Genomic DNA, 13,880 nt, shown 5'->3' on the forward strand with positions numbered 1-13,880 from the left:
TTTTCTTTGTAAAAATCCTTGCCAAAGATGTAAAGTTTCAAGCCTTAACTTGACTAGGCTACCTATGAGCTAGTCTCCCGAGCCATGGTAGAGGAGGCAAAAACCAGCAAGTGTAGGAACTCATCATTTGAGGGGGGGTATTGAGAAATAGACAAATGATTATATGCTCCAGGAAGAGCTGTCTCACGAATCCCATATTCACAATGAGGAGAGTGGAACAACCCAACTACTATAAAGCATTGTACTTGCAAGGTGAGTAAGAAAACATGATGGTAATTTTGTCCTTTCAGTTGAGAGTCTGAGTCATTGTCCAACCACACAAGACTGTGTTTATGAGTCCAAGATAATCAATCTTGGAACCTAATTCACTTGTGTGACACTCCATCTTCAACTCTATGCCTTCATGAGTTCACTCTCTCTCTTCAAGCCACCATATCCATGCTCTAGATCCATTCTTTTGTCAAATATTCCCCTTGTCAAAGGATCATTGCTTGACATATTTGTCAAACTAGGCCTTTTTATAGGCTTTCTCTTCAAGTAGAGCGTGAATGGCTAGTAGGTATGTTTTAGTCAAGAGCTCAAGCTCTTCAAGGCAATGTTGCCAAGCTCTAGTGCCTTCCTAGCATTCTTGGAGCAATGCGCATGCTATGAACTAAAAACCTTGTGAGCATGATCACATATATATCATATGTAAGTCAAAATGGAGTTCATCCCATAGTGTTTTTGTAGGCTATTCGATAGCCCATAGTGCTGCCACGAGCTCATGATCCAAGTCCCAATGCAACGTTAAGATGGTTTTTGTCAATACAATGATGAGAACCTTGTTTATGGCTTTTTCCTTGTCATTCATTTGGGAATAATAAGGGTTAGACTTCCTATGGATGACTAGGAATGTTGATAGAAATTGCTTAATGACTTAATTAAGAAAGTGTGTCATTTGGTTACTAATTATTTCAATAGGATAATCAAATTATGAGATAACTTCCTCCCATAGAAATCATGTCCTAGTTCATGCATCATTCTTATGGGTTGCCCTAGTCTCAACCCATTTAGTCATGTTGTTAGTGGCTATGATGATGCATTGAGCTTGTGAATATTGTGCAATCGAGCTAATGGATCCCATGAAGTCTATACCCCATTTTTAAAAGGGTTGCTGAATGATTAGTTGTGTGAATTCCATTTTATTCTTTTGAATAGGTAACTTCATGTGTTGGCACTCATACCAATATTTGACAAATCTAGTTGTATCATTAAAGAGATTTTTATACCATGATTGGGATTGAAAGACTTTTTGGATTGTGGTATTTGCATCAAAATGCTCTCCAATATGCCACTAGGAGCCTCTTGGAGCTCATAAATACACCATCTTAAAATGCCATCTTGCCCTAGGTGATACAGTTGACCTACAGTCAACTAGTAGGGCTAAGTCTTAATCATGAGGCATGTTAATAGAGCGTTTTCATGGCCATTCTAGTAGGCCTTGTTCAAGGATATATACTATATCATTAGCCCAATGAGGCATGAGGTCAACCTTAAAGAGTTTAGTTCCATGGTTAAATGGAACAAATGAGCACCACTGAGCGGATTATTAACTCATGTGGCCTTCTTACCATTGGTCACTCATGATAAGTGATTGAAAATGAAATGTTGTTTCACTTTGTAAACCACAATAGAGAAATCAAATTTAATAAATATAAAAGCCATCTGGGGATGCGTCCCATGGCATAGGATTTATTTACAAGGTACAACAGTGTCTAATTGTTAAACAAAAAAGATGAAAGGTGTAGCAAGGAGATAATGTTGTAACCGTTTTAATCTTGGTGACAAACTGCTCCAAATCAGTTCCAAAGTATAGACATAGCATCCCATAACATCGGGGCATCACCGGGACTGTGTATATAGTAAAGGGCTAAAGAGGGAAGCACTCAAAGTGATCACCGGTAGCCAAGCACTGATGATGGGGAGTCCAACAATGCTCAGTAGGAAGGTTGCCAAGAGTGCCGAGAAGCCAAGGAAGAGTAGGGAAATGCTGGGAGCAGGTCAGCCCAACCCCATAAAAATGCACTGACTATTCCTGGGGGGATCTTCAACGGGCCTCGCGGGCACTTGGCAATGTCGAGGGGGCTCCAATGTAGCCCGAGAAGAAGTCGATGAAGGTCCGGAAGCTCGGGAAGGAGGCATGAGATCAAAATATACCTGCAAATGAAGGTGCCATGGCTGCCATTGAAGCTCGGGTTGAAGCTCTTCAAATCCGGGCTGAAGAGAATGCTGGGCAAGCTCCAATGCCTTTGCTTTGATACCAGTTGAAAGGGAAGTGAAACCCAGGAGGAAGAAGCTTGGCGGTGAGAGCTATGGTGAATGGAGAGGAATAGCTAAGAGAGAGAGAGAGACTCAAAAGTGGGAACTCCAACAGCCACAATGTGTGGCTAGGCCTTCCTTTATTCAAACTGTCACTAAAAGAATAAAGAATAAGTGACTGTGACAGGCGCCCACCACCTGCAGTGTGCATGGCGGGTACTGTCACTGTAGTAATGCACGGGCGGCTAGGCAGAGGCACCTTTACCCCCGAAAACTGCCTATATCCAAATGCCATCAATATCTCCATTTGTAGAACTACTTGCTACCTTGGAGAAAGTGCAAGATTTTGAAGACATTTTCGCTGCCTCAAAGATGATACCTTTGCTTGTTGGGGGGGGGGGGGGGGGGGGACATGAACATGAAGAAAAATGCAAGCAAAGTCAATAAAGAAACAAACCAGGAGGACCATAAAGGAAAGGACTAAAAGAGCAAAGTAGAGGAAAAGAAGATGAAGAAGAAGAAGATCAACCAGGAGGACCAAAAGAGCAAAGTGAAGAACAAGTACAAAATAAAAAAAAAACAAGCTGGACTACATCAACAAGAAGACCTACAATAAATTGAAGATCTATGCCAAAAGAAATGCTAAAATCTACAAGGGCCTGCCGGTCCTTGACCCAAATTTTTACTAGAATTTTTTAGCCTTGTAATGCCTAGCCCTAATGTTTCTGACATAAGCTTGTAAACTCCTCATATAGCATTGTACTACAGCCTCTATACACTTTGTGAGGCCCCTGTTACAGCCTCTGGATGTCCATCATGTTTGTGGTATCCACACTTAGCCTTTTCTGCGACAGCCTCTGGTGTTTTGCCATGTTTATGGTGTGCCCACACTTTGCAGGCATTGCTTTCACTAAAGCTTCTACACACTTTGTACTTTCTGGTTGTGATTGAGGAGAGGTGTTGAGATATTTGCAATCACACCTATTGTAGCCTCTTTGTATGAGGCCAGTTATGGGCTTAGGACATGCAAGTAGACTGAATCCCATATGCACAGAAAGAAAAACTACTACCCATCCAACAACTATAAAGCATTGTACTTGACTACCACTTTTTAACATATGAGGAATGAAATAGCATGATGCTTTCTCTTTTCAATTACTGTCTTGTCATTATCGGTCTATACACAAGATTGTGTTTATGAGTCTAAGCTTCCATCTTGGAACCTAATTCACTTGTGTAACAGTCAAGTCTAGTGTCTCTGTCATCATGAATTCATTCTTCTTCTTCCATACCATAGCCACTGTCATGCTCTAGATCCCGCACATTTCAATAATGAGATTTCGCCAAGTCCCAGAGAACACCACCACAACAAGGTCTAACTCTGGCATGGATGGAATCAATGACTTTGACCTAGAAATCCCCCAATTGATCCAATATATCAAATGTAAGATTAAACTTCCAATTGACCTAAGACAAATACACTTAACATGTAATCCTTAAAGGATGAGTCAAAAATAGAAAGTTAGAAGAAGTTGCAAGAGTTCCCACTAAGGTTCACGAAGTTTAAAAAGAGTGATCAAGTAGTCATCTTACTAGGCATGAACCTCAAATGCACATCTAATGAACCTGTTGAGGGACCGGTAAAGATCAAAGAAGTAGATATTGTAGCATTGGGGAAATCCTCTTGGCTTGTTTACATCGTTGAGGACCTCAATGCAAGGGATGAGAAACAATTTATTAACTTGCTAAAGGAATACTAGGATATTTTGACTTGGAACTATTCTGACCTTAAGGATGTTCCACTGCAAGTCCTCATCCACGTGATTCCTCTAAAGGATGATACCAAGCTCAAGCAATGAACTTATTTGATGAATCCTTGATATGCCCATCATGTTAGAGAGGAGATTGACAAACTACTAAAAGTGGGATTCATCTATGAGATTGAGCAGACAGATTGGGTATCATGATCGTCATGTAGTCAAGGAGAATGAGAGAATACACATATGGATTAATTACAAGAACTTAAATGTTGCAACTAAGAGAGATCACTACCTGCGACCATAAGTGATCATGTGAGAAAACGAGTAGTAGAGAAGGAATCTTATAATTTTCTATGTGGAGTTTTAGGATATAATCAGCCACAAGTCCACCCAAACAATAGACCAAAGACTACCTTTGCCATTGAATGGAGGTATTTACTTATACTGTCATGTCTTTTGGGTTGACTAATGTGCCAATAACCTTCCAAAGGCTCATGTGCATCGATTGTCTAACTTCTTTGACAGCAGGAATTGTCTCTTAGCCCTGTGTGGCTCTAACTGTGGCAGGGCTACTGCCACATTTTTTTTTTCCTCGCAAAATAATTCTGCAATCGTCGGTATTAGCGTCGGAAATTTCTCTGTAAACCGTCGCTATTTTCGTCGCTATAGCGAGGCAAATAGCGACGGTTTTGTAGCGACGCTAATAGCGACGACGGGGATATTTTTCATATATAAAGAAAACGTCGTTATAGCATGTATGTTGTAGTGATAACACCATAGACTCCCAACTCCATGCTGCAATCTCAAGTTGTGTGCAATTATTACTCATGATTGTTAGAAAAAAGGCACTGTATCAGCCATAGCGAAGATATCATTGCAAGTTGTAACATATAAGGCTAGGCTAATATTTCTGATGGTTACAACATGCTAGTTTACATTTCCAATAGTGAAGAAGCACACTCCTAGGACTTGCAGTAGATAACTAGGATGTAGGAGTGTAGTATGTACATTGTCCAACAGCATATTCACGTCGAAGTAAATCAAGTACAATCGTCAAATTTTCTGAAGTAAAAGTGCTGCACTAACGAATGACCGCAGCTGCTCCGGTTTTCAGGTTCTATTAGTCTGAGAGCAGTGCCATCTTACCGGGCTCTGCACTCACAAATCCTGCTCAGGGCCAGGGTCGAGGGCTACTCACTACGGTAAGAATCTGTTGATCTAAATATTCAGTGCGCCATGTCCTGATTCTGTGATACACTGACGTCGACGCGCATCGTCCCAGGGCTGATCAACCGTACAAAATGATTCACGAATGTTTATAATACTGCGCTGCTGCTGCTGCCGCACACACAGCAATGCATCTTTAGCCGGTGGCCCTATTGACTGTCACCTGTGCAGTACTCTCCTCTAGAGACGAGTATGATCATTGATGGATCTAAAACTTGTCAACAATGGCATTACGTGGTGCCCGCCATCATCAACTACCAGGCAGTTCATGCAGCGAGTGACTAGCACTGTCAGGCAGTGACTCACTGTCGAGCATGGCGTGGACGAAGTGAAGCCAGAGCGCATGTAGTGTATATTTATCAGATGGCAGACACAAGGAGAAAGCTCTTGAGACACAAAGGATGCCAGATGAAATGGAGTCAATGAAAAGGGATGGTGCACCAAGCGCAGGAATCTAATGCCCAAACGAGGCTGCTCCTACTGTAGGATGGTACTGGTGCCGATTGATGCTCTGGCTGCTACTAAGGATGGAAATGACAGTATAGGATGGTACTGGTGCCGATTGCTAAGGATGGAAATGACAGTATAAGATGGTCCTGGTGCCGATTGATGCTCTGACTGCTACTAAGGATGGAAATGACAGTATCATTGATTTCCATCCTTAGTAGCCATGGTATCATTGATCGTACACACGAAAAATCGATGTAATGCTTCGAGCCATGGTTCAAGTTGCAATTCCAATGAGGTAAAGAGGATTTATCCCTTCCATATGTGATCAACCATCTACTACAATGAATATATTATAGCAAGCATGGACCTACTCATGGTTTGGGGAATTTGCCTTGGGAGGTACACAATCTTGGCATGTTGTTCCAAGGCATTAAGTTATCCATACCAAGTATCATGATATGATCCAATATCAATTGGGATTGTTTTATTGGAGGTTACTCCTTTCTCCATGCTAGAAGGTGCTTGTAATGCACGACTTTCTTCAAAATGATTAATTCTAATGCTAAAAATGCATCCCTTTTCATTTTGCTAGCCACTGTCAATCATGAATATCGTTGTCTCCTTGTAAAGGCATTCAATAAACATTTGGAAACCACATAATAGCGACCAATATGCTTCAACCCGTGTTATAGAATGAGAATGGTGTACTTGCAACGCCTATAAATACACATATTGTGACTACACTAAGAAGCCAAAACAAAGAGTTCAATAATGAGAAATGATATGCCGACAAGAAGTTGTAGCGTTCCATCAAAGGAATAGAGAATGATGAAAGGTTTGGAAGTTTTGATGAGGGTTATTCTAATGAGGTCTTATATACCAAGGCACAAAACATTATGCTTAACGTCATGGAAACTTACCACTACGAGGAAAATGAAAATATTATTAGCATATTCAAAACACACAGTTCATGCGTACTAGCCCTAGAGAAGATGTATCATATTGCTTTGGTTCTATCAAGAGTAGCAAATCAAATAGTTGAGGGGTTATGCATGCAGGACTGCATTAGTGGATAGTGGAATGCACATCAAAAGCCATTGTTCTCTATCAAATAGGCCCTCTTTGTTCTAAAATAATGGATATTGTTGTCATGCTAGAAATCCCAATCAAATCTTACTAGAAAGACAACACACAATACGCAAAAGTACCTTGATCATAATAATGAAGGAGAAGGTGCTTAACTTAAGCAAGCTAGACTCTCACAAGATTTGTATTTTCCTTTATAATATTTAATATCATATGCATATTTTTTGCTTAATCATTTACTCTATTGTATTTGGTTAGATATAAGTGTAAGTTTATGATGTGTGATCAAACTATAATTAGGTTTTGTAATTGAAAGGCTAAAATCTTTGTCTATAATCATCTTTACTTGAATTTAAGACTAAGTTTTACAATCAAAATTCTTCAAAATTCATGCTACATTCACAAGATATCAATTCCTCACAAATTTATGTTTAAGGCTTTATTTTAGACTCAATATTGCAATCTCAATTCCCTAGCAAGGTTGAGTTTCCATCAAAGTGGTCTATCGTTCTGACGATTTTGCCTTTTAGAGGCTTTTGGTAGTTTTGAGGAGTTGTGTCTCCACTCTCAGCTACGGCAAAGTAATAGGGAAACAACAATAAGATATGCTATCACAATATCTCAAAATATTTTTAAACCATAATAACTTATAGGTTTAGATGAAGCCATACTAAGATATGCTAGTAAAAGTTAGTCCAAACAGTTTGGACCGCGATCTCTTTTTTACAAGCACTTGTAAGTTAGATTCCTCCATCCATCTCTATATTCTTTTATAACATTTTTTAAGATAACAACAATCCGATACTTCTATCAATAGAAAATATTCGACAAATTACAGATGAGAAACCATGACTCTTTAATAATGAGTAATTTAAAACAAGTCAACACAATGAGATATAAAGGTTGAGAAGTTAACATAACAAATGACCAGGTTCATGCAATGAGATATAAATAATTGGAGATGCAAATTACAAACTGCGGCCCATTAGCGCACTGTATTCCACATAATTATCGAGTGTTACACTATCAAAGTGATGCAGTGGCCGAATTTTCCGAAACATTCCGGCACAAGCACCCTTGGGGCATTCTATGGCTAGCCTTGTATCCATGGCTCTTCTTCCTAAGAGATCTAAGTAAGGCTACATCACCTCTTATTTTTAGTCGAAAGTCACTCTATATTTGTTTGTTACTCTAATTTTAATTGAAAGTCACTTTTTTTTTTTCTTAAAGCGACCTAAGTAAGGCGATAATACCTCAACTTCCATCTTATTTTTACTTGAAAGTCACTCTATTTCTGCTTATCCATAAATACCTAATAACAATTGCCTTGATAATATTCCAAACGTTCCAAGTTCTCCTTCATCTAAGCCTTAAGGGCTCTTGGTTAGCATGGGGCCATTGCAGTCAGGCAAAGCCAGGAGATATAGCACAGTGAACTTGAAAACAGAAAAGGAGAAAAGAGCAAAAAGATGATGATAATGGAAGGTGCCACAAGGATGATTGATTCAACCCTAATGAGGCAAGTGCCATGTAGAGAGTGGGTGTTGATATGATACCAGTAAATGGTACAAGAAATAGTTGGTTTGAGCATTGGAAACCTTTGCTGTTAATAGTGAACCGTTTTGAGGTTTGGTATTGGCGGACATTGCTCTGTGCCTGCTTTCTTTCTCTCGTGTTCTAATTTTGATGGTTGATCAGGTACAGAATCTAAGCCTTTAAAAAAGGAAGGCAGGCCTCCCTCCTTCCTGTGGCATGCCCTTATATGAGCAATGCTAATTCACACCAGCATTGAATATTTCTTCTCAAACTCGCATAATTTAGGAACAGAAACGACTTATTACCTGAGCTCGACAGCAAAGAGATGTAATCAGACTATCTGTGACCAGTCACATTCAGTGGTTTGCCACTGCAACACAATGTATTTCTATGATTTTTGAGTCGGCCATGATAAAAACATGGTTTCAAATGTCTCTGATATTTTGGACTTGGTCATGACGAGCATGCTTCAAACTATGGCTTGTGAATGCATCAGTGCGTGCCTTTAGATGATACTTTGCATAAGAATGTAGTTGAATTCCGGGCCTCATAAACCCAATTGTGTATGTGCATTGAACAGTGATCATTAAGCGTTGAGCAAGAGTATGTGTGTGAGTACAACTATGGGCGTGACAAAAATATAAAAGATTAAAAAAATAAGGTAGTCAAAGTGCCACTTTACAAGAGCCCAAGGGCTTGAAACACTGATAGTCTCTTCCAATTACATAGCATGAAGCTTAATATGATACATAGGCAAGTCCACTGAAGCTTCATAAGCCGGTTGAAAAGGAAGATAAACAAGGAAGTGTAAGAGAAAGAACAAGAGAGAGATGATGTATTGCTACACTGCCTCATGATCTGTTCCTTGTTTTATTTCAGCTCTCGTTTGTGATTCTTGCTCAATACTCGTCATCTTCTTAATTGACCTTTAAGTACTTTTACTACACAAACCAAGCATGTGAAAAAACTCCAATTTTTGCCAGCATATGTTGCTACTCTAGTCTTGTGTCGGATTTAATATAAAGAAGCAAAAATCCTTCAATATTTACACTTCAAGAATTCAATATCCATAGATCAAATTCGTACAAGGCTCTTTATTCTGATTGCTTGTTCTTTTTCTTTTTTCTTTTTGGTGGGGATCATGCAATGAGCAGAAATACACTAAAATGACACTTACTGATGTGCTGAACTGTTGTCAACCGAGATATACTTAAAGAGTCCTTTCTTAATTGATTTAATGCTTTCTTGGACTGTCTTATGAGCTATGAAAATGCTAGAAAAACATGATTGATTATGCGGCAATTTGTTGTGGCATAACACCCTCTCAAGCCAGAGTGAACTACCCCCCATTACAACCGAAGAAAAGAAAAGGCAGCCTCTGTTCTTCAATGACCTTTTGAGATTACACTTTGCCCACACTCTTGGACAGAGGACATACTTATCGTGGGGGCTTTACAGGTTATTGTGTCAGTGGGAGATAGGTTTGCAATCCAGGAGCTACTGCAAGAGACTCAGAGACAGAGACTACAGTGGATCAGGCGGGCTAGAGTTATGATAGAGACTGTGATGGATGGAGTTCAACCATATTGGAGGACAGATATAGACACATGTCAAACTTGGTTGGTCTCTTCTCTAGAGGGGACATTCTTCTAGCAGTCTTTGTGACTAGCAGAGATAGGACATTTACTTTTACGGTTGAGGAGGATGGCTGTCTCCAGCAAGAGGACATTGACCAGACAGCATTCACTGGATGCTCCAGACAGAGGATTAGAGTAGTTGCTCACTTTGAGAGGAAGTGGCACATTGACCCCTTCCCAAGCACCTGTCTAGTTGATGGATGGAGATATTGGGCTTACCATAGGAGACCTTTATAGAGATTACAGTGGGATCCAGAAGAGTGGGTGTGGAGGGATCCGTTCATTGATAGACCTTGTGCTGTGCCCTTCTTTGGCTACACTACCAGGTTGGGGAGGAGAATACAGACGAGCAAGATCAGAGCACAGCCAGTGGCCTTCCCCCAGTGGTTTAGATAGGGAATCACAGAGGAGTTTCTATGCAACTTTTGGAGGAGGCTACATGATAGCTTTAGGCCTAGGAAGGTTTCTCTCTTCCTATGGCTTGTAGCTCACAGGGGCCTAGCAGTTGGCACGTGGCTTGGATATGGCAAGGACCCAATGGAGACACAGAGACATTGACTTTGGGACTGCCCTAGAGCCCATAGGCTGGTACTTCACGGCACAGCAAAGACCATGGTGGCTACCTGGGGGGGGGGTGTAGCATGGGTCACAGATAGAGGCCCAACATGTGGCTATGAGGATTTTTAGGGGAGCTACTCTTTTCTCATTATTGGCCGGCATTTAAGTAGGATTCTCAGTCAGATTACTTATAGGCATAGTGGACTTAGGGACACTGCCACAGATGGGAGTTGATTGCCAATATCATATCCTGGTATATTTGGATTGTGAGATGCAGCCATGCCATTGACCTTTTGGATGTATCTACAACAGAGATTCTATCAAGGATCTGGATAGAGATCATTTACACTCTCCATGGGAGATGGAAGAGGATGCAGGGAAGCTCTAAGAGAGGCTTTTCTGTGGACATGGGATTCAGGCACTTTCTTCCACACTGGTTTGGCATTACAGCCCACCGCATTGGTTGTTCACACAACTTTGTGATGTACATAGTTACTCTTCACAAAGTTCCTTGCACTTTGTATTTTACCTCAGGTTATTCGCTGAGGTGTTATTAATAGAAATTTCTTTTCTTGGAAAAGAGAAGAAAAAAGCTTTGGTGCTAAGCTATAAATGCGAAACAAATTTAAGAGAGCATGTGCAATGGAAGATTGAAAGAAAAGAGGCAAAGTCTTAAGAAGGTACTTAGCTTATGAGACAAACTCAATCAGCCTAAGAGCTACAAGGCATACTTGAGTGAGAAGTAATCCTTGCCCTTGATCCATCTGTTGATGTATTCCATTCAAACATCAAGCGGGCTGGTGGCTAGTGCCACCTGTGACTACTCAAGTGAGATGAATCGAACCTTAAAGCACCCGTTTTCTAGGGAACCAGTTGTGTAACCTTGGCTGAAGTGCATGTGATGGAGTCCAAAGTACGGAGTGGTGGATGATCTCTAGCCAAACAATAGGCTAGAGATGATGCCTTGAAGGCTGCCACTTTGTCCCTAATGGCAAGCTCCATGTTGGGAGCAAAGCAAACAGGTGGGAAAGTATTGATTGAAGGTGTGGGAGGGGGTGCATTGGAGTCATCTAGTGAAGGTAGAGGACCGTCAGCTGTTGTCTCTCGTAAGTATAGCTTGCTCCTTTAGTTTGCTGGGCTAGTAATTCTTATTTTTTTTTAAAAGAGAGAGAAATCTTCTAATAGTAGATCCCCTCAGGACAAAGTATCCGAAGGCAAGATACAAAGTACAATACAGCCATGTAAGGGATTTCCATAATGAAAAATATACAAGAAGAAAGTCTATTACCAGGCCTAAATGAAAAACGAGTCAAGAGGTCCATACTGCTTGACTATACATGGTTGACAATGGAAGGAAGTGCTAGAATCCTACCTGCTAAGAAATGCATCTCTCCTCCTCATAGTCTTTGAACTGCCTTGTATCCTCTCCCATCTCCCACAGAAGGTATGGACAATCTCTGTCCAAATCCTGGAGATTGTCTCTGCAATGGATATGTCCAATTAATCTATAGCACGGCTGCATCTAGTGGTTCATGTATACCAAGCAATGATGCTAGCTATGAGCTCCCATTTATGATAGTGCTCCTAGCTCCACACTATCTGTGAGAAATCTGGAATGGCAATCCTGATCCCAAGCTGCCCCAAGCCAAGGTAAGCATAACGCCCTTGAACATCCTCACCCACAAGTTGGGCCTCTATTCATGACCCAAGCAACTGCCCCCCATGTAATAATCACAGAGTCTGTAGTGCTGTGAAACACCGTTCTAAGGGCTCTCCTCCAAACCTCCTGGGCCCTTTGGGCAATCCCAAACGCAGTTTCTCTATCTCTCCTTTAGCTCCCTTCATCTAACACAATGAACAAGGTCTTAACTCCATAACCAAGACATGTAGACTACTAATTTCTTGTGTGCTAGTAACCAAAAAAAGGTAAAGATCTTTCTTGGTCTAAAGCTGTCCTTCAACTTCCCCCAGAAATCAGCAAGGAAAGGTGGTGGTATACCCTATGCAGTCCAATGCTAAGTTGCCACTAGTATCACTCTGATCCTAATCATAAGATAAAGATCTTTCTTTGTCTAAAGCTGTCCTTCAATTTCCCCCAGAAATCAGCAAGGAAAGGAAGTGGTAGCCTCGTTTGAGCTTTGTATTGTGATTGGCACTTACTTGACATTGGTCTACACTGGCATGCTTTGTGATAGAGGTTATACCTATGGTCTATACATGACCCGTTGGTACATGCTTTGAAGCATATGTCAGTGATGCATGCTACCTACATTGTTTGAGCTTCTTTGCCACTTGGAGCTTTAGTTGGGCTTATACTTGGATACTTTGGGACCTCTTTTGGATGTTTCTTGGCTTGTCAAAGATTGACTTGGGTTCGTACATGATGTACTTGGATGCTATCAGATGCTTGACCGCTTACATGCTCTTGGTGCTCTCATGATGTACGGTCTTAGCTATGAGATGTCTTATGCATTTACATGCTATCTCTGAGCTTCAACTTCCCCCAGAAATCAGCAAGGAAAGGTGGTGGTATACCCTATGCAGTCCAATGCTAAGTTGCCACTAGTATCACTCTGATCCTAATCATAAGATAAAGATCTTTCTTTGTCTAAATCTGTCCTTCAATTTCCCCCCAGAAATCAGCAAGGAAAGGAAGTGGTATACCTTATGCAGTCCAATGCTAAGTTGCAACTACTATTGCTCTGATCTATTTATCTGTATCTTGCTCCCGAATCTAGTGGTGTAACTAAAAAATCGAACATCCCTAGCTGTCTCTGCAAATGGATCCCTCCATTCCCACTCTTTAGGGTCCCACTGTAGTCTTTGAAGAGGCCTCCTATATGCTGTAACTCTAGAATTGTTAGGGGTAAAGGCACCTCCGTCTAGCCGCCCATGTATTACTACACTGACAGTACCCGCACCCTAGTAACTCTGGAACTGTTGGGGGTAAAGGCGCTTCCACCTAGCCACCCATGTATTACTACACTAACAGTACCCGCACCTACACACTGCAGGCAGCAGGTGCCCATCACTCACTTTAGTCTTTATTTTTTTAGTGATATTTGTATAAAGGTTAGGCTGGTCACACATTGTGACTATTGGAGTTCCCACATTTAGAGTCTCTCTCTTTCTTGCTCTTGCTCCATCCGCCATAGCTCTCACCTCCATGCTCTCTTGCTTGATCCTTCTCACCTTTTAACTGGTATTAGAGCTTGGCTCTTTAAGGACTTGAACATGGTCGGGCACTCCTTCAGCATTCATTCGAATACCTACACTCTTGTCTTCACTCTTGGCAGCCATAACCACACCTTTCGAGCTTCCGGTCGGT

General features: G+C 41.1%; 1 protein-coding gene across 3 annotated transcripts in view; it reads right to left on the reverse strand.

The window, feature by feature from the left end:
• Positions 1 to 7,257: 7,257 nt before the first annotated feature.
• Positions 7,258 to 13,880, reverse strand: part of LOC148014886 (uncharacterized) — a 274,224-nt gene continuing 267,601 nt past the window's right edge. For 2 of the 3 annotated variants that reach the window (XM_087665463.1, XM_087665466.1), the window contains one exon: positions 7,258 to 7,392. In XM_087665463.1, coding sequence (XP_087521589.1) covers positions 7,348 to 7,392 — 45 coding nt within the window. In that variant the 3' untranslated portion in view covers positions 7,258 to 7,347. Of the gene's footprint in view, positions 7,393 to 8,707; positions 9,299 to 13,880 lie in introns of those variants that run through there. The other variant, XM_087665465.1, reaches the window with a different exon arrangement.

Source organism: Lygodium microphyllum, chromosome 24 (assembly GCF_053477565.2).
Source record: "Lygodium microphyllum isolate KBCC chromosome 24, Lygodium_microphyllum_v1.1.10, whole genome shotgun sequence".
NCBI lineage: Eukaryota > Viridiplantae > Streptophyta > Polypodiopsida > Schizaeales > Lygodiaceae > Lygodium > Lygodium microphyllum.